The 27,029-nt window shown below is 42.9% G+C and overlaps 1 protein-coding gene across 1 annotated transcript; it reads right to left on the bottom strand.

Annotated features, from left to right (window-relative positions):
• Positions 1-882: 882 nt before the first annotated feature.
• On the bottom strand, positions 883-26,754 carry scara3 (scavenger receptor class A member 3). The gene is made up of 12 exons (XM_004083965.4): positions 26,501-26,754; positions 17,409-17,444; positions 17,057-17,101; positions 15,997-16,116; positions 8,817-8,897; positions 6,788-6,906; positions 6,455-6,699; positions 4,607-4,826; positions 3,448-3,536; positions 3,157-3,349; positions 2,072-2,249; positions 883-1,955 (listed from the first exon to the last, which is right to left on the bottom strand). The coding sequence occupies exons 1-12, from the start codon at positions 26,505-26,507 to the stop codon at positions 1,462-1,464; spliced, it is 1,827 nt and encodes a 608-aa protein (XP_004084013.1). The 5' UTR covers positions 26,508-26,754; the 3' UTR covers positions 883-1,461.
• Positions 26,755-27,029: the final 275 nt, after the last annotated feature.

Below are 27,029 nucleotides of genomic sequence, written 5' to 3'. Positions count from 1 at the left end.
TGCTTTTCTCCGCGTCACAGTGAGCTGACAGTCCATTGGTTTCATAAACGGTTGAAGAGATACGATAGTCCAAGGTACGTGTATTATTTATGCCTTAGTTACAGCTGCCCTTACGGGTGGATACGGGCCAATAAAAAAGGGAAAACCTGTACGAGGCAAGCAGGTGGTCAAATATCAAAGTTGTAGGTGAACCTATAGGGCATAAATATTCATGCATATTTTTTCTACGGGCATGCCGCTAGCAACCGATTGTAGCAAACACTTATATGAAACATAAGGATAAGTAAGGGTGAACTAGGCTGACTGTTAGAAATTAGACAACGTGTAGTTTATGCGAATGTCCAACGGGCATCTTACGGGGACCAATTTACAGGAACTTGTAGTTGTCCAGGATACACAACGCTACTCTAGGTCTATAACCTTCTGCATTTTGTTCACACATGTGCAGACGTAAACCTCCAAAATACTTTACATCAGCTGAAAAGAACCATTAAAGTCAAGAAATCTCCACTTGTTAATCCAATTTTTCATTGGTAGATACAGAATGATTCAATTTATATGGTGCCTTGAAAAATCTGACAACCCAAGATATCAGATACTGATCTGATATTTGATGTACGTCTAAGCAATGCTTAGAAAATACACTCAAACGTGTTAATGTGGGTTTCTGACTTAGAATGTTGCACTTGATGAAGATGGAATTTTATTTCTCATAAGCATTTTATCAAGCAGTTTCATGAAGCTGCTGTAGAAAATATCTCATGGTATTGGCTCCCACGAACCACATATAAGCAATGCATCACCGACCATGTGATGCTTTTGGGTGTCAGTTGAACTTGAGATCTATTTTGCAATTGGAAAGACAACACAGTTTGATAGAAATCACAGGCTTCTTTACTTTTTCACTTTATTGCCAGCTGCAGTAATACAAAACAATGACTAATGTATTTATAACCAAAGCAAAATGTTTCAATTGAAACTGCAATTCACAGAACTGTCTGCAGAGTACCTGCTCTGAAAACTAGCCTTTAAACTACACTTTAACAGCCAAAAGGGTCCTCTTTTCAGCAAGAACATGTCTGTTTTTATGTAGATGTAAGGAAAACATGACATTTAGAAAACTTTGAAAAAATACTGCAGACCTCTTCTTATGAAGTGAGATGCTGAAAAGATTTTTCAAAAACTGTCTTTGCTACTTTATGATGACCTCCAACTATAATGTCTGTCCACAGATTTCCCAACACTGGCTCAGACTTACGGACCTTTCATGTCTTCGGATGTTAAGATGTTTGTGTCGATTAATTCCATCCTTCCACATGGAATACCCTCTACTTCAAGTCAAAGAGTGAATTTGATTTGAAGCAACAGTTCATTAAGGGCTTTGGTTTCTTTAATCCTTGATCACAACAATAAATCTTGATTTAGTTTGTTGCTGGTGACAGTCCACATCTGTTTTTCTCTCTAGTGTCTCTTAGAGTCCACACCAGGTGTCACAGAGTGCATTTGAGGGGTCTTACTCAGCACTCCTATTTCGACTGCACCAGGGGGTCCTGGAGTTCCAGGAGGTCCATGTGGCCCTGGTGGCCCTGGTATTCCCCTTGGTCCAGGAGGTCCAATAATACCTGGTAATCCTGCTTGGCCTTGTAATCCAGTGGGCCCGGGGGGTCCTGGTACACCTTCATTACCAATGGGGCCCATATCCCCTTTCTGGCCCTTTTCACCTTTTGGGCCTGGTGGACCAAATGACCCTTTGGCTCCTTTCAGTCCTGCCACACCTTTGGTGCCAACAGGACCTGGTTGCCCAGGTACACCTTTAGGACCAGGAGAACCCTTCGGTCCGCTCGCTCCACGAATTCCTACAAGGCCTCTCTCCCCTTTATATCCCGACAGTCCTGTGCCTCCTCTTGGGCCAGTCTCTCCACGGTTTCCTTTGGGCCCTGGAGGTCCTGGAGCACCTGTTGAAAGAAAATAAAGATCGAGTTCACAATGAAAGTTAAACAGAGGTTGAAAGTTTAATGTATGTTCCTTTCGATGGATCGCTCAACAGCAAACAATGAAAGGTCTCCTGCACCTTTTAAAATGGTGAAGTTCTTTATAATCTGGCTGTGGTGAATGTCCACCAGCTTCATCTCTTCCATCAGCATGGACAGGTTCCTTACGTCCATGTTGAGTCGGACATTCAGCATCATGTTCTGCTCCCTCAATGAATCAGCTGACTGCAGGAGTATCATGACTGTACTGTTCATGCTCTGCAGAAAAGAGAACTTGAGCATAAACGACCACAAACCACGAATAAACGAGAAATCGGACAGAAGAAAACCACAGCAGAAAGGACACATTTTTGAATCATTCAGATTTTGCTGCAAGTTTGGACTTTGGATCAAATGAAAACACCATTGGATGCTCTTGCTGGCACAAGCCTCTGCACTTAACCGGACTTGGGACAGGCACTCAAAACTACTGGATGCCCCCTTGTGGTTGCATTTCTAAACACACTAACTGAGTTGTTTTAAAAAGATCAGGAAGAATAGTCAAATTTAACATTACATAACCTTTTAGAGTTCTGTACAACTACTACAAGCACTACCCTTTCCAGACGTTGCAATCCATCTATCTTCTGCTGTTTATTAAGACACGGGCCATGCCTCCACAGGGACTCCTCCAGTAGCCAAATGAAAGAAACTCCTAAGCCTCTTTAGTTCCAAGACTTACCTTTAACCCTTGTGCCATCCTAGGCACTTTAATATTGGGAGTTGGGTCATTAGACCCACTAGACAGTGCTCTGAACCTTTTTTCTTCATTGATTTGTGATCTTCATTGGTGTCCATGGATTACATGAAATCTTTCCACCTTTATCCACCTTTGTCATGGTAGGGATTATACGTCAATGTAAGGGTGGGGTGATAGGATAGCACAAGGGTTAGGGAGCACCCCACCACAATCGATGAAAACTAGTTTTAGCCGATTCCATCTGGAATTTTGTTTGTTCTATCATGAACCAAGGCAATGACTATGAGTGAGGGCAGGAATCTAGATTCACAAGTCAACTGAAAGCTTAACCTTTTGGCTCAGCCCATTCTAGAAACAGTAACCATTGTCCCTAAATCACTATTGAAGCCGGGAGGTACATGGTAAGGTTCCTGTGCGTGTCATCACCTGCAGGTCTTCTGTGTGCCTTCCCATACGGCTCTTGCAGGACGAGCTCTCGATGTTGATGTACTTCAACATGCTCTGGACATGAATGACGGTGGCATTGATGCTTGCCGAAATGGTGTCAATCTCCATCTCAATGGAGTTCAAACGGCCATCCAATGCAGAGAAGCGCTCACCTGTCCGGTTTTCATAATATCTGAATCGGATGGTTAATGATTATTACATCTGAACTTTTTTTCCTCTTATTGCATGTTCAAAAAAAGAAAAAGAAAAGTATAGTTTGTATGCATATACCTGGAGTGATAATGAAGATCATGCACGTTCTCCTCATGTTCATCCATAAATGAGGATACGTTGTCAAGCTGCATTTGGAGGTTCATCGCCTGCAGAAAATCCCATCATCTGGAGTTTTTATTTGTTAGGATCAACCACATATTTTCAAAATCTCACCTTAAAAAAATCTTTCAGGGATCAAACAACTGGACAAAAGCAATGTATAAAGGACAAGCCCCAGTTATGAATCAAGGACTACCAATTGGTTAAAGAAAATCGTCATTTTCATCATTTCCGCTAGTCCCCGTGATGTAGTTATTCGATAAAATTATACGTTTTCTTCTTCGATCAGTAGGGGGCGCAGTAGGGCAACAGATTTTTTTCTGAACAAGGTCAGGGATAAAGCAAAAGTGGCTAAATCCCGCTAGCAACTTAACAGAAGGAAAGCTAAAGAAAAAGTTGCATGGACTTGTTTTGATTTCGACCCATCTTTCCTTTCTCTTTGTCCTGTGCGGGGTCATAAGAGGTCATGAAGATGGAGTCTTGCCCTGCTACTTCAGGTCAAAGTTGGGGTTCAACCTGGACGGTCCATCAAATGGTCAAACATTCAGAGACAATTTTAAAGTCTACAATCAATCAATGAAGCATGTTTTGTGGGAGGAAGCCTGAGTGGTGAGAATAGAACCAGGACCTTCTCACTGTGTGGAAACATTGCTAGCCACCACACCACTCCGCAACCAAATTATATTTAGATTTTCATATATTAAAAGAAATTAAATAATTGATCATTGTCCATCTATACATTTTTAAACTGACTTAATCCCTTTTGGGGTCATGGGGTTGCTGGAGCTTGTCAGCCACTGTTAGGTGAAGGTTCAGGTAAAGGTCACCAGATGGTTACAGTGCCACACAAAGATGAACACACCTAAGAGACACATTTAGAACCACCAATTAACCTAATAAACATGTTTTTTGACTGTGTGTCTGGAGAAAACCCATAAAAGCACGAAGAGAACAAACACAAATAGGAACCACCCAGGATTGAAACCGGGGCCCTCCTGCTGTAAGACAAGAGTGCTAACCACTACACCTCCATGTAGGCAGCCCTTGACTGATTTTTATCTGTCTTAATTTCCTAAAATGCCAGTTCCTCATGTGCAAACACTTGAAGTGCACATACCTGCTGTGACAGGTCATAGAACATCTCAGTCGTTGTGGCGATTCTCTGCTGGTCTATGAGGACGTTGCTGTGCAGGTAGAGCATGTTTTGTGAGATGCTGCTTGTGTTGGACATGATTGCACTCAGAACTTGACTGTTGTTCTGCCAGCTGCTGGTCAACGTCTGCAGAACCCGAGAATCCTCGTCTGCTTTTCTTTGAAGCACGTTTATCCAGTCTTTGCTGCAGATCATGAACAACGGAGAAGATGTGTGAGGTACAGCGACTCAGAAGCAAACTTATTTCCTAGAGATTTCTAAACTGTTAGTCAAATAAAATGTTAAATAACAAGAAACTACATTTGCTTCTTAGACAATACTGTGCCTGTCTATTTATTTATACAGCCTCTTTTTCCTATTTCTTGAAGATCATTCCTAATTTTTTATATTTAGATACCTCAAAGTTTACAAACTGTCCAAGAAAACTGTCACCCTGCACAGATCTGCAGAACAGTGTTTCAAAACACAGTAAGGCAAAAAGGAATTTTGTGATCAAGCAAATTCTTTCACCTAAAAAACCGTGAAGGGCTCAAGACACCTGCCTACCCCGTACAGTCACATGGCCAAGAACAAAGATCTGTCCAAAGACACCAGAGCCAAAATTTTAGACCACCACAAGGCTGGAAAGGGCTGCGGGGCAATTGCCAAGTTTTAAATGCAAAAAGATTCACTGTTGGAGCGATTAATTGAAAATGGAAGAAGCTAATCATGACTGTCAATCTCCCCCAGGCTCCATGAAAGAGCCCAGACCACCGTTTCTAAGGTTGCTGTTGGAAATCCACTAAGACGTCATGGTTTGAAATCATGCATGGCATGGAAGGTTCCCCTGCCTAAACCTGCACATGTCCAGGTCCGTCTAAAGTTTGCCAGTTTGGATGATCCAGAGGAGTCATGGGAGAAAGTCATGTGGTCAGATGAAATCAAAACAGAACCTTTTGGTCTTAATTCCAGTCAATGTTTGGAGGAAGAAGAATGATAAGTATCGTCCCAAGAACACCTTCCCTACTGTGAAGCATGGGGGTGGTAGCATCATGTTATGGGGGTGTTTTTCTGTACATGGGGCTGGAAGACTGCACTGTATTAAAGAGAGGATGACCAGGGCCATGTATTGGTAGATTTTGGGGAACAACATCCTTCCCTCAGTTAAATCATTGAAGATGGGTCATGAAAATGACCCAAAGCACAAACCCTGGAGAACCAAGGAGATGCTATGTAAGAAGAATATCAAGGTCCTGGAGTGACCTAGCCAGTCTCCAGACCTGAAACCAATAGAAAATCTTTGGATGGAGCTCAAACTCCATGTTTCTCAGCAACAGTCCCGAAATCTGACTGATCTACAGAAGATCCGGGTGGATAAATGGGCCAAAATATCTCCTGCAGTGTGTGCAAACCTGGTGAAAAAAAATTATTTTCTCAGGTCTTCAAATAACTTATTTGGAACAGTAGCATACAAATGAATTATTTAAAAAATGATGCAATGCGATTTTCCCATTTGTTTGGATGATGTCTCTCACAGAGGACATGCAGCTAAGATGAAAATGTCAGACCCCTCCATGATTTCTAAGTAGGAGAAAAATCACAGGGTGTTCTAATACTTATTCGCCTCACTGTAAAGTCTTTTTCTTCTTAAAGTAGCGCACAGCCACAAAAATTACAACACTTGTTCCTCATACGAAGCCCAAAAATACTTCTACAAAAGGAGATTGGTGCCACCTTGTGTTGAGGTGGAACCTCAAAGTGAAACTGCATCTTTTTCTGCAGGCGGGGGTGAGGCCGGGGGCCGTGTTTCCCTCACAGTTTTTTCTTTCTCACCTGAGCATCACTGTTGTGTTGATTTGCTGCGCTGTAGCTTTGACTTGATACTGATCCTCTGTCAGAGTCTTCATCTTCTCCTCGGTCTCCTCCATCACCTCCCTCCAGCCTTCCACCCTATCCACGCACCTTTCCAGGGACTGGTTGAGTAATCGGATTGACACTAGGTGGGTCTGGACTTCCTGCTTCAGCTGGTTGCTGGTAGTTCTTGTAGTGGCCTGTGTTTGGGAGGCTCGGTCCAGGACCTAAGAGGGGGTGGGGAGTCGAGAAGACTTTTTTTTCTTTTCATATAATAGTTAGTGTCTTCAATATGAGTTTGGTTTCTCCTCACACCTGCTCTTGTCGCAGCATCATTTTCTGAATTTCTTCAAGCTCCTTCTTCAGGCGGCTGATCTCCTCGCTGTAAGAAGTCAGATCCAAGCAGCCTGAAGAGTTAGACGAAGACTTCAGATCTGAAAACGTGACAAGGACGGAAAATGTGACTTCATTTGGGAGAGAGAGACTTTTCTTTTTTTAAACTTTACTTTTTTAAGCTTTATTAATAATATCAGAACTTTGTGAGAACTGCAGCACAAGAGAACACACTTCAGCAGCAGCTTGTGAAGTCCTGAGATGTTTCTGGTATAGGTGAAAGTATTCACAGATGAATAGAAAACAAACCTTTTACTAACTGTTTTACCTAAATAACTGACGAAACAATTCATTTTAAAGTTCATGTCTCCCCTTGAGTGGAGTTTTTTGTTCTCAGATCTTCTTGACTGTGGTCTTCCACATCCACCACCCGTGGACAGTGATCCCTGCTCTTCCTGCTGCTAATTGGCTAGATTCGTGATTCCAGGTTCTGATCAGGTAAACACACCTGAGCAGCACTTAGAGCAGGAAATCCAGCAGTTTGGGGTGGTGTATTGGAAACCTAAAGGTGTATTCCGACTAGAAAAATCATTTGTTCCGGATCGAGTCCTGAACCTCGCCAAAAGAGAAAGACAGGCGCCTCTGTGCTTTTTGCTTCTTACTTTGGCACGCCGGAGGCACGCTGCAAGGTGGTTGCTGATGAGGAGACTTTAACTCAGAGGATGCTAAAAAATGCAGGGATGAGGAGATGTCGGATATGAAGGTGCGCTGATAATCGTTTATGACATTTAGATAGTCGGGGAAACAATGAGAAACAATGTGGATCACGTCCAATTGGAGCTCAGTCCAATTGGAAATGAACCAAGCCCACCTCAGAAGATTGGTCCGAGAGGCGTTCCAGGTCCCGGACCAGGAACTGCAATATTTATTCCGGATTATCGGGTGAAACAAACTCTGGTTCACTTAAAGTGGACCAAATGTGTCCAGTCTGAATACTACCTGAGTTAACCTTTTTTAAGATTACGTAGGTTTTTCACAGTCTGAGATCTGTTCAGATTAAAGTAGCAAATTTTGCCAACAGAACTTAACATGAGGAAAGATATATCCAGTAATGGTAATCCCGCCCCTGTTCTACCGTAACCATTTTATTACATGATTTATCAATATCCGGTTCCTAGCTTTTATCAGACAGAATTAAGAATCCTTAGGTTTTAATAAAGCACACGACAAAGATGAATTGCTTAATTATTATGTAAAAAAAATAGACATAACTATTTTAGAAATCAACATCGCAAATGCAGATCAGTTATCTAAATACCTGATCATAAATGTCGTAAAAAAAAAATGTAATAATATATGTAATTTTAGCTGAGTTTATTATAACAACACTTAAATATAAACAGAACGTTTACAATCCTGAGAAAAGCAGAAACCACAACAGTAAAAAGAAAGATGAGTATTTTACTTAAAAACATGCCTTTTTAAAATTAACTCATCAAATTAGCTGGTAAATCTTTGTTAAGTTCTTTAACTTGGGCTCTGCCTTTTAAATACCATAAACTTTTACTCTGCCCCACAATGGGTGGGAGGATAGGTGGAGCGATGGGCAGGAGCACAGGGGCAGGGGTGGCTTGAGAGAGTTGGGACGGGAAGGAGGTGAGAACCCATCCATCCATCCATCTTCCGCTTATCCAGGACCAGTGAATCAGGAGCAGATGAAAAAAAGCATTTTAAGAAATGTAGAAACATGCTGGGCGGGCTGCAAGCTCCCGGCTCCGCTCTGCAACAAGGAGGGGTAGAGGGGGCGGGGTTGCTCCACACCAATGGTCCCACCCACAACTCAGTGGTGAATTTCTAAACCAGAAACTATATATGTCCTAGAAAACAACTTTTGATTTTGGCTAAGAACAGCATAATCGCAATTAGAAGACGACTGGGAACACCTTTGTATAGGATCAACAGATGATCAGAATGAGACTTTAAGTTTGAGTTTACAAATGTTTTTCTTTACCATCTATTCCTTGCTGAGCCTGGCTGATCTTCCTCTGACAGACCGTTTCCTCTGTAGATAAGTAGTTCATCTTTCTGAAAACTGAAAAAACACAACATCCATGATGTCCATGTGTGGCTTGATTTGGGGAGTTCAAACATTGATCCACTGGATGGTAAAACTCCAAAGACAGGGACAAATAAAAGCTTCAGAAGATCTGCAGCACTTCAGCTGAACCGGAAATGAAAGGTTAGGTTAGTTTGCACCACCCAAGTAAAATACATCTAGTTTTAATAAGTTGACAGACTTTAAAAATTTGGTGGGTTTTCTTGCAGAGTCTTGCTCTCTCTGCGCGTGTGTTTGTGTGTTTGTAAGCTTTTTAATAGAGAAACAAAAATTTCAACACCATATCAGTTATTGTAGAAGAGTAGAAACGTGTATCAAGAAACACAACATCTTGTTGCAACACTCAGTAATGAGCCTACGCCACAGAATGAAGAAGAAATCTCGTGTTACATCTATTCCTGAATTTATGCTGGACTCACATGAAAACAGAACATCACATCTAAAAAAAACAGAGCAGGAACCACATGAGATCTTTTTCTGTCTCATGTAATCCAGGTCTAAAGAATGTAATTGTTCTGTTTGTGAAACATTTTTTCCATTTCTCTGTAGGACTTGATTGTATTTACATTCATGTGTAAAAGAGTGTTTTTCGTTCTCTGCTCATATCATCTGCCTTTTAAAATTTGTTAAACATTTTTTATACAATTAGAGCTTTGTTTCTATGAGAGGTTTGGACTTTTATTTAATTAACTTATTCCATTTTTTGATTGGGAAGTGGGTGACCTGTTCTTCAATTCATAGTAACTTTGCAACTGTTGCTTGTGCCGTTTTTCTCTGTATCAGAATCTGCTGGAACCCCGTTGACTGCCCTAACAGCTGGAAGGTAATGGAATGATAAAGAGTGTGTTAACCCTTGTGCTATCCTAGGCACTTTAACATTGGGAGTTGGGTCATCTAGACCCACTAGACAGTGCTCTGAACTTTTTTCTTCAATGATTTGTGATCTTCACTGGTGTCCATGGATTACATGAAATCTTTCCACCTTTATCCACCTTTGTCATGGTAGGGAGAACACGTCAATGTAAGGGGGGGGTCATCTAAGTGGCACAAGGGTTATTTAAGGGTCGCCGGCGACATCTTCGCTGTTAAAAGATTCACGTTGCCCCGCCCAATTACGCTATTTTCAGAGTGTTGTTGAGTTGGAAGTCAAATATGACCTGCCATCTTTAGAACTCATTTTTAGTTTTCTTCAGGTGACAGCAGAGATTATGGAGAGTATCTGTCTCCCCGGTGATCTTCAGATCAACTTCCAGCCATCCATCCATCCATCCATCCATCCATCCATCCATCCATCCATCCATCCATCCGTCCATCCATCCATCCATCCATCCATCCATCTTCCTATGCTTATCTGGGGGCAGCAGTCTAAGCAAAGATGTCCAGACTTCCCTCACCCCAGCCACTTCCTCCAGCTCCTCTGGGGGGACCCCGAGGCGTTCCCAGGCCAGCTGAGAGACATAGTCTCTCCAGCGTGTCCTGGGTTTTCCCCGCCCAGTGGGACATGCCCGGAACACCTCTCCAGGGGCGTCCAGGGGGCATCCGGACTAGATGCTCGAGCCACCTCAACTGGCTCCTTTCGATGTGGAGGAGAAGCGGTTCTACTCCTAGCTCTCACCCTATCGCTAAGGGAGCGCCCAGGCGACCTATGGAGGAAGCTCATTTCAGCTGCTTGTAAGTGCTGTATTAAGTAAAAGTGCGCTCAGGGTTGATGATGGTACGTCAGCGGAGGCAGTAGAACCCACTGAATTTTCTGGCAAGTTTGAGGCAGGGTTAGATGCTCCTGTGACCCATGCAAGTGTTGTCTCTGACCCAATCACGCTTCTTCACGGATCCCCACAAAGTCATCCTCCGGATGAAGGAAATAGATCTTGAATCTAAATGTCGTCAAGTTGAGCTTATGCACCTGTGTGCGTGCCCTTGAGCTGGGAAAAGACCCACCTGCTGTTTCCAATGCCTCTGTGATCCCGACATCTCCTGCTGCTTCACCTCAGTTCGATGTGAGTAAACCTATTTCTCTCGTTCCTTCCTTCGGGAAAACTGAAGTTGACTCCCATTTCAACGTGTTTGAGCGTATTGCCGCTACTTTAGGATGGCCAAGGAATGTGTGGAGTTTATTGTTACAATGCAAATTCACAGGCAAAGCCCAGGAGGTTTGTGCTACTTTGTCCATTGATGAAAGTTTAGATTATGACGTTGTGAAGGCCACTGTATTGAGAGCATATGAATTGGTCCCAGAAGCATACAGAAAAAAGTTCAGACTATGTGAAAAATCAGCCACCAAGACATACGTGGAGTTTGCTAGGGAGAAAAGCGTACTTTTTGATAAATGGTGTGCTGCTTGAAAAGTGGATGATTTTGCTCAGCTTCGGGAATTGGTGCTGCTGGAGGAATTTAAATCTTGCCTTCCTGAAAGAATTGTTATTTATTTGAATGACCAGAAAGTCACATCTTGCTGCTGTACTGGCAGATGAATTTGTGCCGACTCATCGCTCTGTGTTTCCCTCCACACGTGTGAACAGTTCTCCAGCTGGCGTAAGGAAGCCAAAAGATTTGCCCAAAGGTACGCCGCACATGGGAACTGTGGTTCCAGTCACAAGTCTGTTTTTTCTCCTCCTGAAATCCTTGAAAGTCCTATAGTTCCAAATACTGATGCTTCTGTTGCTGACAACTCATTTGTATTCCCTTCTTGTGTTGTCACACGTGCACAAATGTGAAAGATGGGTAATGTTCTTAATTTGTGCGATACCTTCTTGTGCAAAGAAGAAAAAAATGAATTGGTTAAATCGGATGGGGAAAAACCTAAGAAGGATGTGAATGATAACTTGTCATTTGTGGATGTTACACTAACCTTTGCTGTAGACAAGAGGGAATTTATTCAAGCTCAAAAGAATGATCCTTCGTTAGCAAACTGTTTTACTGCTGTTAACTCTAGCAGGAGAAAGTTGCTATTCCACATTAAGAATGGTCTGTTGGTGCGTACCTGGTTTCCGCATACAATTGTTAAGGTTGGAATGTTGTTGGACAAGTGGTAGTTCCACTGAAGTTTCGGTCCCAAATCCTTAAGGTAGATCATGATGATTCCGCAGGTCATTTAGGTATTAAGAAAACGACTAATCTTATTCTTCGACATTTCCTTTGGCCAGGTTTGAAGTCTGATGTATCTGCATATTGCCGGTCATGTCATGTGTGTCAGATGAGTGGAAAACCAAATCAAAACATTACACCTGCTCCCCCGCACCCCATTCCTGTGATTGGGGAACCCTTTGAACATCTTATACTAGATTGTGTTGGTCCCCTACCCAAAACTATGTCAAGACATCAGTACATCCCAACTCTAACGTGTGCTACAACACGCTATCCTGAGGCAATACTTTTGTGCACACTCAAAGCAAAAACCATTGTGAAGGCCTTTGTGAATTTCTTTTCTACATTTGGCTTGCTAAAGGTTATCCAAACTGACCAGAGATTAAACTTCACATTTCGCATCTTCAGTCAAGTCCTCAAAACGTTATCCATTACACATCGAATGTCAAGTGCATATCATCCCCAGTCACAAGGTGCCCTAGAACGTTTTCATCAGACCTTGAAGTCTATGATTAGAAAATATTGTTTGCAATTTTGGAAGGACTGGGATGAGGGCTTCCTTTTCTGATTCTGACATCTCGTGAGAGCAAACATGACTTCACTGGATTCAGCCCTTCAGAGCTTGTTTTTGGTCATTCTGTTCGAGGTTTCAAGTTATTGAAAGACAAACTTGTGTCAGATTCAGGTGATCCAAAAACAAATGTTTTGGACTACGTCAGCTCTTTCAGAGAGCGGTTGCACTGTGCTCGTCAGGTGGCATGTGATGCACTTTCAGTGTCTCAGGAAGAAAGGAAAAAGCATTTTGATTAAAAAAAAGCTGTGTCTAGAAAATTTCAGGCTGGAGATAAATTTCTTGTGTTTCTCCCCATTTCTGGCTCTGTTCTTCATGCAACATTTTACGGTCCATATGTGGTAAAAGAACAGCCTGATGAAAATGATTATGTAGTTAGTACTCCCGACAGAGGTAGCAAATCCAGGGTATGTCATATCAACATGATGAAACGCTATTTTGATCGTAAGCAGAACGTTGTTGCCTCTGTATCCTCTGTAAGCACCCTGTCTAAGTATTACCCTGACAGAGATTTGTTTGATAATTAAAGATGTCTCTCTATTTTCAGATATCCCAACTCGTACTTCAGTGATCTCCCATGACATTGACGTTGGGGATAATGACCCAATAAAACAACATACTTACTGTGTGAATCCTGTCAAGTACAACCAGCTTAAACAGGAGGTCAGCTACCTTCTTGAGCAGGGGTTGGGAACCTATGGCTCGCGAGCCATATATGGCTATTTTGATGGTCACATCTGACTCGGAGACAAATCTTTAATTATAAAATCCTTTTTTCTTTAGACCAGTCCTTCTCGGCGCGATGCAATGCCAGAGGGGCGCGTAGTAGTATCGGTGCTTGCAGAAAATAAATCTGCGCCAGCCCTATCAATTTACTATTATCTATTATTTCACAGAGTTTGTACCAGCCGGAAACATGAGAATTGCAACTGCGCGCTCCCGTCTATGAGAAAGAGTGCGCAGTTGCAGGGGCGGGATGTGTGAGGAAGAGGGGGGGGGGGGGGGGTAGTGGGCACATTGTCATAACTTAAAACACACAACCCGTCACTCACTGTAGCGTGAGTGTGTGTTTGGCTACACGTCTGCATGTGAGCAGTCTTTCTCACATCTAAAAAACATTCAGACCAATTACTGGCTGGCTACTATCATGGTTTTTGTCATAATTTTTTCAGATATTGTAAGCCCTGTAACTAGTTTAACCAGTAAAAAAAATCCAATTCTTTTGGTCAGCTCAATGTCAATATGCATTTGAAACTGTGAAAGCTCTTCTAAGCTGCGCCCCCGTTCTGGCAGCCCCTGACTTTAAATGCCCTTTTAAGTTGGAGATGGATCCCAGCACCTCTGGAGCAGGAGCTGTTTTGTTGCAATAGGACGATGATGGTATTGACCATCCTCTCTGTTATTTCTAAAAAAAAAATCAATAAACATCAGGATCGTTACAGCACCATTTAGAAGGATGCACTGTCTCTGCTGTTAGTTCTCTAATATTTTAAAGGTATATCTTGGTTCCAGTTCACTTCCTGTTGCCGTTTACACTGACTACAACCTGAGCTGAGGGGTGTCCGAGTCCCTGTGGTGTGGGTTCTGGTCCTTGCCCCTGAGCGCTGGGCCTCGCCGAATTTCCAACTGTGGGCGACCCTGGTCGGGCCATGTTCACAACACCTCTTGTGGACCCCCTCTACTCCTGGGTGCCCTCCTCCTGGGCGGGGGCGGCTGGCCCCTGCCTTGCTCCTTCCTGGACCAACCATGGGCCGGTGTGTGGCTGCCGGGTGGGTGGCTGCCTGGAGCGCGGGGGCGGGTCTCCCTTGGGGGGACCTGTCTCGTACCTGGGGTTGGGGTGGGGGGATGCCCAGAACTCCTGGGTGGTGATGAGGTGCTCGTCTAGGGCTGTGGGCACTCTTCTGAGCGGGGCCCTGCGTTGGACCCTCCGTGCGCGGCGGGGGGGCTGCTCTCTTGGTTGTGCTGGAGCAGCACTCTCTTTACCCCCGTGCCTCCCTGCTCTCTGGCTCTGGGGACCACGTGGCGGTCCTGCTGGCCCTGGCCTGGGTGGCAGATGTGATCACCCGGGGGGGGGGGGGGGGGGGGGGGGGCGGTTGTTCTCTACCTGCTGCCGTGTGGCGTTGGGGGGTTCTGGCTGCAGCAGCTGCTGCGGCGGGGTCTTGGTGTGGGGATGGCTGGGCACTCTCCCTCCTTCTTTTTACATTCCTTCATCCATTTTAGAGGAACATAAACACTCACCTGAGCACAGGTGTTAGCTCACCTTTGCACTAATAGTTTGCGTGATTGAATGAAATATCTCACACTAGTTGTTTTGAAGGCATAAGTGTGCGTGTGTGAACACTATCTGTATTGTGTACATGTTAACATGTGGAAATTTTTGCAGCCAACAGGTTTATTACATTTTAGTGTGTGTGTGGACAGGCCTCGCCCCTTCTAGATTTGTATGACATCTGAACCTGACGGTAGTGATAAACATCCAGTAGCGTGTTGCTTTATGCTGCTTCCTGGTTTTAACCCCCCCCCCCCCCCCCCCCCCCCCATAATCACCCTCCTATCCCCCCTCTCTCTAACATCCCTCTCTCTTCTTCCTTCCTTTCCTTTTCCGTCTAGTCCAACACAAATTATTTTTAAATACGATTAAAATAAATAAATTTTGGTCTCGATTATTCAGACATACCTCTGGTTTGTCAGAAGATTCATAACCCCTGTTGTTAAAGTAAGACATGTCCAACACAAGAGGCCTTCAGCTCTCATCTGTTTGCCCAGCTGTTGGACAGGACAAGTTAAAAAAAGAAAAAAAAAAGTAATGTGTTGCATATCGGTCAGAATCCGTTGATTCACATCAACAAAGAGGTGGCGGGTACAAGAATGTGTTTTTCAGGTCTCAGCAGTGACATTTTCGTTGTTAAAGGGTTCACAGGTTTATAAGAACTTTTTAAAAATGTAAAGTATTTTTTGGTCATGTTTCAAACACCAATAGTGTTACTAAAATAAACCAAATGTGCCCGTAAATGCAAGATAAAAGCATGTATTAAAGTTACAGTAAATGCCCACACAGTTGAAATCATGCTAAAAATAAACCTGAATGTTTTGGCACAGAGGGCCTGAAAACAGATTTGTATTTTGTAGGACTTTGGATGACTCAGCCTCCCACTGAGGACCACGAACAACAATAAAGCCTAAAGATTTACTGCTTCCAGCTCGAGTTAAGTGTTGTTAATGTGAAAACCATCTGTCGATGCTGAGCAGCTGTCACGAGGAATGTGGACACAGATCCTGAATGTGGAAAACCACAAAGGATTCATGAAGTTCTGAGGATTTTCATCACGTGCACAGAGCTGAAGCTTCACACAGTCAAGGTTCACTGCAATCCACAAGACCTATGAGGCGCTGGAGGAAATATTTGAGAAGATTTCTCACCGAGTGAGGCGAGCACTGCAACTATGATGATGAGGAAAGCAACAAATCCGTACAAGACTTTCACAGCCAGGTGGAGGGAGCGGCTCTGCTGGCATCTCACACATCCACCTCGAGAACGACCTGAAGACAGAGAAACATGCCCTTCACTTAGCTTATCTTGTCCAGCAGATTTCACTGTCACAACCACAATTCTGCCATCGATGATGGGTAAATTTGTATAAACCCACTTTGCATCTGAAGAAAAAGATCATTTGTGCACACTTTCATTTATTATGTTGTTTGTTCCTTGGAAATTTTGGATTAGACAGACTTGAATACTCATCCAAACAAAAACAATAAACAAATCAGCAAAAATGAGAAAAGTAACCGCACAAACCGTCATGAACAGGTCAATGTAGAGACACACAAATGAACACAAACAGCCAAACTCATTTACACCTGGACACATATCACGCTTACATCAGAGCTGCACGCAGTTTAGCCAGATTTTTCCATACCTGAGGTATGTGTTGAGGTGAGTCTGTTTATCTGCAATGATGCAACAGAATGAACACCCCCCCCACACACACACAAGCAAGGTCTACATTAGACTGTGTAGTAGCAATGGATCCTAGATCCCCCTCTGTATGGATGGAGAACATGACTGAGAACGTCCACCCAGCAAGATTCGAACCAGCAACCAGAAACAAGGTTAGATGGTTCGTCACAGGAAGAAGTGTTTTTATAAATTACCAGCAGGATAGATAGATAGATAGATAGATAGATAGATAGATAGATAGATAGATAGATAGATAGATAGATAGATAGATAGATAGATAGATAGATAGATAGATAGATAGATAGATAGATAGATAGATAGATAGATAGATAGATAGATAGATAGATAGATAGATAGATAGATAGATAGATAGATAGATAGATAGATAGATAGATAGATAGATAGATAGATAGATAGATGGATGGATGGATGGATGGATGGATGGATGGATGGATGGATGGATGGATGGATGGAGAGAGGGAGGGAGGGAGGGAGGGAGGGACGGACGGACGGGAACATTACCTCTAAATGAAGGTATCTCCTCCTCCTCCACAGTGAAGTCCTCATCTGGAGAAAAACAGAACCTCTAACTCTTATTGTCCTTCTGTTTACATGACAAAAGTGACAAAAATAACTGATTTGTTCTTTTTTTACATATAAACACAACAACACAACTACTTTTGTATTTATAAAAGCATTTCTAAACTGCTTTTAAAAGTAACTTGCTGCTCTGACTTTTTATTTTGTTTTTTTTTACTTGTCAAACAGTGATTTTCTTTTCTAGAAGACATGACAACAACAAAAAACAGAGACAGAAATTATAAAATTATAGAGATTATATTATAGATTATTATAGGATCATTAAGATCTTTACCTTTAAAGAGTTGGTTCTCATATCCATCATAGTTGTCTATCAAAGAAAAGGGAAAAAGGAAATTTAGAAAAATGTCTTGTTTTATTTTTTCGCAGGCACAGAGAAGGAGCAGCTGTTGGTTTGTGTTTTTCTTCTTGGACTTTTGGAATCCCTCTGGTGAAATAAAACCTGAGAGCCCGAATAAAACCGCCAATTTGCCGTAATTCTCCCACATTACGTTCAACCTGATGTTTTCATAGCTGCTGCAGCTGAGGTTTCAAACACCATCCACACCTGAGACACTGCTGGAGTTCAGGGTGACGCCCTGGAAAGATGAGGCTAAACTGCAGAGGAAAAAGAAAAACTCCCACCCAGGATAAGATCATCAGACAGTCAGCTGAATGCAGACCTTTAGGTGTTTGACCAACCCCTGCATTAAGCTATAGTGAGCTTCAACACAATTCTCAAGAACTTACCCAGGATCGATATAACCTTCTTCAGAAACAGTTTTAATGAGTCTATTTTACTAACAGAAGCAGGTTGTGTTTGTTCACAGCTGCTGCTCGTGCACGTTAAACAGTTTCACCAGAAACCTTTAAGTATCTCAATTAGGCAGGAAGTGAGGTCACTGGAACCGCATGGCATGAGAAAGCTCAAATTTGAGGAAAGTTCAAACCAAAACAAGGACGATGAATTTCACAGTGTGTCTGCAACGGCAGCCAAAGTGAAGGTTGGAAAGTTTGGAGCGAGGCGAATGTTTACATGTGTCAGTGGAGCAGCTGAGCTCAGGTCTGAGAGTCAGTAAACACTCCCCCTTACGTAACCATGACTGGGACGGAAAACAGATGGTCTGCACAGTCCCAACCAACAGGAACTTCAGAAAATGGAAAAGGAAACCAGCAAGGTTTCTCCTTCTTAAAAATCAAAAAGGTATTCTTTTCTCAGAAAGTTACAGAAATCAGTCATTCATCTTCTATATTTCTATTGTTCCTGCTCACAAAGATGCTGGAGCCTATCCCAGCAACTATCGCGTGAAGGCGGGGGGAATGCTGGGCAGTTCTCCAGTCCTGTGTCGTTTTTAAGATGTAGTTTCTGTGGAGTTGCAGGACTTCTTTAGAAATTCACCTGACTTAATTTCCCATCATGTCTTCTGTTCTCCCTCTAGCTTACAGCCCCTCACACGGCGAACCTAACATTACCAGTGTAACAACAATATTGGAGCCATCCAGCTGTACAGTTTAGATCCTGATGCCAGCTCCAACGAGGAAAAATAAAGACGTACATAAATCTATTTGTCCGCAAGTGGATTGTAGCTTCTGGCACAACAACTACAAGCTTTTTCAAACAGCATTGTTTCATCCGTTCCTGATTCACAATTTGTGTAAAGACATACTCGGAAATGCTGTTTATTATGCTGTGTCTCCATGTAGTCTCACCCTTTCGTGTTTCTATTGAATAATGTTGGAGAAAAAAACTAAAAACCTCTTTAATCCACTTTCTTGGACAACTTTCCAAAAACCAGAACAAGACCAGAACAGTAGAGCTGTTCCTAATGAAGGCCACCTGCAAGGTTTTAGGTGGAGAACTCAGTCTTTCTATCTGTTAAACTCAAAGAAAGAATGAGGGTTGACAGACTTTTTTGTGGGACATGTTTACTGCTAGTAAGGTTTTTTGCTATGGGATAAATTCCACAAAATATGGCATTATTGGTCATCAGAAGTTATTAAAAACATGTCACCCTCCTCTGCTTTTTTGTATTATGCCTTTAAAAAGATGACCCCACTAATAAGTTAGGGGCCAAGCAAACCTTACATTAACCCTTGTGATTTCTTAGAAGATCACAAATCATTGACGAAAAAAGGTTCAGAGTACTGTCTAGTGGGTCTAGATGACCCAACGCCCAACGTTGAATTGCCTAGGATAGCACAAGGGTTAATGCTGTCTACAGAAATGCAGATCATCCAATTGTTATGATGCCTTATTCTGTCATTATGTGGGAATTTTCAAGACTCCATGGAAAACGTGAAAAAGTGTGGTTTCTTGTAAATATGGAGTAGATAAAAGAGTTTGGAATCCAAACAAGAAGTAAACGTTGTAGTTCCACAAGACTAAGTTTGTAGTCCAGGGGAAATATAGTAGCTTAAGTTTTGATGATAAAGATACTGGTAGAACAACATGAGAACTCAGTGATGAGAACAGAAACTTGGTTTAGCAACATCGGTATTCAACCCTTGTGCTATCTTGTGGGGTCCAGTGGACATCTGGCACGTTAACGTTGGCAGTGGGGTCATCTGGACCCACAAGATAGCACAAGGGTGAAAGAAGCCTGGCTGCCGACTGGAAAAGTCCAGTATCAGGAAGACTTACAATGATGAGGTCAAAGATCGAAGTTTGACAACAGATGAGACCGAAGGCAGAGATGTGGACGGGGACAGAACCACGGACAATTAGACTCGAAGAACGCAGGAACGAGTGAGCAAACTATGAGCAGAGGTGCATGACAGGTGGGTGACACTGTTGACGTGCCACTCACTGTGAAGTTTACAGCGGAAACAAGGCAAATCCAACTCTGACCACTATTTTTTAATCAATGAATGCCATACCCCATGCACCTTGAACTTTCGGATGCTCAACAATGGTATATTCCATTTTGAGGCCGTACGAGCCTCAAGGGAGCTGGAAGACACACCCAAGCTCCGCCTGCGATGTAGCCGCTCCTCTCCACAAACCTCCATGATCTCGGACAATCTAAAAACAGTATCAGTTTCATTCTGACAGGAAGTTGTAGATCTGAAGAGGGTAAAATGTGAGTAGAATAATCCCCGCACAAGTTTCACATTAAACACGTAAAAGAAACTCAACAGACTCCTCCCCCATGCATCGTGTCTGAGTGCATGAGACACTACCAAATATTGTGGCTACAGCTTATTCTGTTCTGATTCCATGAGGCTAAGAGGCAAAATGAAACAGCCTGGAGGTTTGTGGCAGAGCTGGAAACTTTTCAAGCCTAAAATCAGCCTTAAAGTCCATTTAAATTCTTTCCCACTCTCATTAACATGCATCTGTAGGGCAGGAACCGAACTCCAGTTATGTTCTGGACTCTGCGGTCCCAATCTGCTCATATTGAAATGTTTAAGTGTCAGCACATGACTTGCTGGAAGTTGGGACATAAAACCTCACAGTCAGTGTTTGCCTTCAAGTATCTGCCAGCTTCACAGCTCTCACTCCTCTGCTCTTTTGCGCTTTCATGTTTCTCTGCTAACATTTTTATGGCTTTTTGAGGAAACAAAGCAAGCCAAAGGCAGCCGAGCTGTTTAACCAACATAAAGCAGAACTCAGCCCGTCTGACAGCAGCCCCACCTAGGTGACTCAGCAATTTAATCAAAAAATGAAAGCTTTGTCTGAAAGAATCAACATTTTTTCACCTCCCACCCTTTTAAATATACACCGTAATAATGTTCTTTAGTTTGTGATGTTTCTTCAGTTTTGTTCTTCTGTGAAGTACTGTAAATACTTCACTGAAACAACTACAGTGAGGAAGACCTCCATCTCTCAGACCCCCCAGAGGTGTCGTGGACCACTGTGGGGGCTCCTCCGGGACTTGGTAGTGGTCCAGGTGTCTTTCTTTTTGCCAGATGTCCAAACCAGATCTCAATGTTGAGGAATGGGAGTTCCGCTCTGAACTCTTCCCAGACAAACAATCTTTGGACCTTATTTTAAAGGGAGACCCCCCAATCCCCATGTGAGGCTGTCATTTTAACACGTTTATCAACTTTCAGACCAGCAACCCAAAAACGCGACTAGTGATAAACGGATCAACTTCTTTGGAGATGTTGATACGAAGGTGAACGTGGATGAAAGTGGATGGAAGTCTGGAGCAACAGAGTGAAGTGGGTTTCTCTTTACAAGCAACATTGTGAGAACCAAGTTGGAATTAACAAGGGACACAATTATGATGGGAAAAAACCCGAGTCAACAGAAGAAGACTTGTTGGTATTAGCCAACATTTTAGGGATTTTTCCATACTTTCCTTGTCACCATATTTCTGCTGTCCGGCACAGATGGCTTTAACAATCAAATAAACAAGACCCTCCTATGCAAGTGAAGCTTTGGTGCCGTTTGAATAAGGAAGATCTACCTCACTTCCAGGTACCCTGTCACTCTACACGCCACATCAATCAGGCCTTCACTTTGACCCAACAGCCGCATAACCCACCTTCTCTTCCCTTCTATCACATTTTATCCTCTAAATTCATGAATGGTTTACCGTTTATGCACTCTCCTCCACCCTGTTCTCCAACTGGAATGATGCTTTGTCATGGTCTGGCCTCCAACCATCATCAGCGTCTAGGCTCTGTTCATATCTCTACGGTCCGAGTTCATCCCAAACACGCAAGAGATCATCGACCCAGAGCCTAACCGCCAAAGATTATGGACTTATTTCAGTCACATCTTTCTGTATCACAAAAAGGTCTTTACTAGTATAGCTGAGATCTCACACCACATCATTTGGAGACTTTTAGGAAAGGCTACAGCTACTTTTAGCACTGATAAGTTAGCGTGCTTTGCTTTTTGCGGTTGTCGTCCTAACCACTCACTGATGACCTGCCTGCCTGTAGAGGAGGGTGGGAACATGGACAGACTGGTTAAGGGTAAAGAGAGTTTCACCTTCAAACTCTGTTTCACCACAACAGTCCTCAGCAAAGTCTGCAAAGCTGCTGACTCTGCACTTATCCGCTGCTTATTCTCTAGCTCCACCCACTCAAACTCCAGCTGAGGAAGTGACTCAATCATAACACAAAAGGGCGCTCCACCCTGCCACTCAGAACCCAGTACTCAGACATGGAAATGCAGCTTCATCGCAGCTTTAAACATCTCCAGTGAGAGCTTGGCTCCATGGTCTGAAGGACCACTTCCTCTACGGAATTCAACCCTGCAGACCAGCTGTCACTCAGAGGCAGAGAGGTCGACCTTTTTCCAGTATGATTGCCCAAGTGTTCCTGGGCAGGAAGGGACTGAGATTCGAAAAGCATTCTGTGCCTTCCAAGTAGTTACATATAATATTGAAATGAATGGGCCAAAAATGATGCAAAGGTTTAAATGTTTCTGGATATCCTTAAAACTTGGCACCAAACTTTGCATGGTGTGCCACCGTCAATGAAGGTATCCTACTAAGAGTACTCACTTTGTACACATCAATATAAGTATATGTATATAAGTTGGTCCCCTTCATCCTCCAGAGAACCAACTCATTAGTTTATGTCATCTATAGAGGCCATTTCTAAACCTACTTATCTCCCAACCAATGCTTACTACTGAGTGAACTCCTTTTGGTATCTACAGAGGACATTTGGGGCTTTTCAGTGATCCCAGAGGTGAAGGGGATCTGGGAATTGCAGTTTTTGGTGGATATATAAAAAAAAAGAAAAACCTTTTTTCTCTGGTTGTCAGGAGCACATCTGAACAAATCCACTGATTCCAAATGATTAGCAAAACATTCTCCACAGTATTGTAAAAGTGTGAGACAGCTAAAGAGAAGCTTAACACGAGCTAGCATAGTAGCAGGTTATTCATGCAGAAAATTTACAAAACAAAAAGAGTTAACTCCATGCGAAACCAGCTATGATGTCTGGTAAAGGGGTGGCGAACACGCAGCTCTTGAGCTGCATGCGGTTATCGGCTAATAAGAATGTGTTTCTTTGCCTCTTACCATATTTTCTATCTACCGTATTTAAAGAAAACGGAAAAAAATGAATGAAAAAAAAAAAAGGAAGACAACCCCCACCCCCCCGATAGTACAAACGTGCAGGAATGTGCATGATACAGAACGGCATCGTTTTGGAAACCCTGAAAATGCCGCCTGCAAAGAGACATGATTATAAAGCACAGTTTAAACTGCGAGCTATCAGCTACGCAGAGGAACATGGGAATCGAGCAGCTGTGAGAGAATTCAAGATGAATGAATCTGTGGTTCGCGAGTGGAGGAAGCTGGGAAACGCACTCCAACAAGTCAAGATGACGCAGCGCAGTTTCTGCGGAAATAATGCGAGGATGCCTGAGACCGACTTGACTGAAGGAGTTCAGGGTAGAAACGTAGGCTGACTTGTCTGCTCGTATTGCTTTCGAAGTGCAGAAAAGCCGGCATCATTGATGAAGAGACGGTCTCTGACAATTATGAAAGGGAACCTGGAGTGCTTGATAGACATTCAGCCCAGCTGATACAGAATACAGAAGATGAGGACTTTGATGGATTTTTTGGATGCTGATTGATGACTGAAAAAACACAAAATAACAACCAACCAACTCAGTTTTGCTCCCGCTGTCTTTTTTAAACACACACTAGCATGCATGTATTACCGGTATGTGTTGACGTGCCCGCGCCCTAAAACCTAACACCTTCTGTATATGTCAGATACTGAAAAAGCATCAATAACTGAAACTGCGCCATGAGGTCGTGAAAATATGGGTACCGTGGCTCTTTGCCTCATTTCATATTTAGTTTTTTTTCGTCTCTTAGCCCTTGTGCTATCTTAGATGACCCCACCCTTCCATTGACGTGTTCTCCCTACCATGACAAAGGTGGATAAAGGTGGAAAGATTTCATGTAATCCATGGACACCAGTGAAGATCACAAATCATTGAAGAAAAAAGGTTCAGAGCACTGTCTAGTGGGTCTAGATGACCCAACTCCCAGTGTTAAAGTGCCAAGGATAGCACAAGGGTTAAAGTTTCAAATATGTTGATTTAAATAATTGTTTATGTTAGGTGTTGAAAAGACTAAAAACCTTGCAAAAAGGACTCTGACTGAATCCACATAAATGTTTTCTTTTTTCCCTCTTTTTTGCCCACCGTTCACCTGTCTCCTGCCCCCCACCCCCACCCCGGCGTTCAGCCCCCCCTCCCTCCAGCTTTGATAGGAATGCATGAGGCACCATGTTTCACTCTGAGTGAGCAGAGCTGGAAACCACATTAACCAGAACCGCATCTGTTCCTCTCAGCCTGTGAGTTCACAGCGTTGCTCTGTGGTGTCGATGTGACCTGAGAGTTGACGTGCGTTATCTCTGCTCTGTTTGATCCAAACGGACTCAGATTGTTTACAATCAACTCTGGAGTTACGCAATATTTTTTTTTATATATTTATTTGGTATATTTATATGAACATTTTGTGATTTTAGTGTGTAGATTCGCCTATTCGTGGGCTTCAGCCTGTTGACGTACCTGAATACATGAGTATTAATAAATACATAAATTCCATAACCTGAAAGATATTTTTTGGTCTTAAAAACAAACACACAGTTCAGGACACCAGTTTTGGGATAATCCAAAACTGGAAACTATTTATATAAATGTTTTAAGGCCTAATCTTTACTTTTAAACATGCAATTGTAGATGTAAAAATTTAAACTTTGTCTTAAACTGATTAAAAATTAACAAAAAAATCATTTTTGAATTTATATAGAGATAGAAGGGAACAGCCGTGACAGGCATGGATGGAAGTATTCAAACAAATGCTGTTGATAACCCAGTATATTGTTTGATCTGATGCGACCAATCAGAGGCAGAGTAAAACACAAACAAGCTTACAGGCAGGATGTGATGCACAGATGTCAATTCTGAGTCTTCAACTGTTTTAGTGGGAAATTCAGCCACAACGAAAAATCTGGATCAAGACATGGAGGAGTATGTTTACACTTCTCCAAAAAGCCTGGCTGATAAAACCAAATAGAAAGGAAAAATTCATTTTAAATTTCATTTTACAGTTTGAACGTAAAACTAAACAGTCAGTCTTTGATTTGTTGCAGTTCCTTTAAAGACCACAAGGGGATGGTTGCAAAGGGAGGCAATTCTCCACTGACCGTCATCTTGCAAAGTCACATTTTACAGGAGAAACAACTCCAGGTGCAAGGAATTTCTGTTCATAACAACTGTTTGAATTTGCCGGTTTAAATGTGTGCATCACAAAGTTATGATAATATGAATTCCTCTTTGATTGGCAGGTGAGTGGATGGACTGACCAAGACGTCACACACAACAGCCTTGCATCTGAGTGTTGTTAAGGTGAACAAACTAAAATAACTGCAGGTCTTCAGGCTTCAGTTTAGCTGCTCTGAAATAAAGCAGGTTTAGTCAGAATGGTCCAATCTATAAGCCAGCACAGAAGGGGACGCTGAGCAGTCTTTTCATTCATCCATCTATCTTCCAAACCTGCTCTATTCCTTAAACCTTGTGCTATCCTATGGGGTCCAGATGACCCCACCCTTACATTGACGTGTTCTCCCTACCATGACAAAGGTGGATAAAGATGGAAAGATTTCATGTAATCCATGGACACCAGTGAAGATCACAAATCATTAAAGAACCCCACTCCCAACATTAATGTGCCTTGGATAGCACAAGGGTTACGGGTCATGGGGTTGCTGGAGCCTCTCCCAGCTGCTGTTGGGGGATCGATCACACCAGAGAAGCTTCATAGTTTCAGGCTGCAAACACATTCAAGTGTTGTTTTCAAGAAAGTGACTTTCTAAACTGGTCTCAGAGTGAAAACAGTTCTGATTCTTTTTTACTTTTTATTTTTACTGCTTTTAATGCTACGTCACACTAATGTAGAACAGAGTCACACATGTAATTTATAATGTCTGGTAACATGTATACTGCCTCACCTTTAGTATAGACTAAGTTTACTTGCGTACACTTAAACAGAATACTATTTGCTAAGACTGGTCTTATGCTAATCACTTTTTCATAATAAAACTGTCAAGTTTAAACAGAACTTTAACTCAATTCTTATTTCTCTGTTTCTTTTACATAATACAGTCATTGTTTGAATTCAGAAGCAGCAAGTAGAATCCTCCACTGCATTCCTGTTCTCCTCTAACAGCTCCATCACACATGCAGGACGCCCCCCCAATGAGTGCTGGGTTTGGCAAAGATCAACTCTATCTGTGAAACTATCTGTGGGAACAAGGCAGAGCTTTGAAAGTCTGACGTCCAACAACGACAAGCCTGAACCCTGAGGACTCAGAACCGCCGGCGCCGGCCGGCTGCAGGTGGCGGTCACGGTTCTCCACAAACAGACAGGTGTCTAAAGTCACTAGCTCCAGAGAGGTTCTTACCTTTCATGGTGTACTTCCCTGGACGGTTTCTGCAGCCTTCGTCTTCTCTCTGTCCCACACAGTGAAGATGCTCATTTGTGTCCTGACAGCCTCTAATGTCTGACAGCAGTGAGGGAAAACAGCAGGAACGGACTCATCTGGAGCTCAGAAGGCGGGGAGCGTCTTTGACGGTCTGAGCTTGGGTTTGCGTGCAGCTCTGAAGCTGAGAAAGGCTCAGCAGCCAGAAACCATGTGCAGAGGAGAGACAGAACAGTCAGAGATGGGAGGGGGAACAAAGGAAGTGGAAAATGAGGGAGGGGCTGGAAAGGGGACATGGGATTTTTGGGGGGGGGGATAAAGAAAGAAAGGGGAGGAAGAGTGAAGTTTGGAGTCTCCGTGTGTTCTGGACTGGGACTAATTGCTACCAAATGTCTGAACAGTGTGGGCTGAGCACCTTGAATATCTGCAGCCTCAGCCTGTGGAGCAGGAAAAGGCCTCGGACATGCAGACGTGTGAAAGCTGGAGTTCCAGCTCGCAGCCCTGGGACAGC

This window comes from Oryzias latipes, chromosome 24 (assembly GCF_002234675.1).
Source record: "Oryzias latipes chromosome 24, ASM223467v1".
In the NCBI taxonomy this organism is placed as follows: domain Eukaryota; kingdom Metazoa; phylum Chordata; class Actinopteri; order Beloniformes; family Adrianichthyidae; genus Oryzias; species Oryzias latipes.
This window is presented reverse-complemented; position numbering and strand designations above follow the sequence as displayed.

Bases quoted from the DNA above. Each gene is read 5' to 3' on its own strand.
- scara3 (XM_004083965.4), bottom strand. The intron at 6,700-6,787 runs GTGTGAGGAGAA...ACCCCCTCTTAG, and splicing joins TGATGCTGCGACAAGAGCAG to GTCCTGGACCGAGCCTCCCA. The intron at 1,956-2,071 runs GTGCAGGAGACC...TTCTTTCAACAG, and splicing joins GAACTTCACCATTTTAAAAG to GTGCTCCAGGACCTCCAGGG.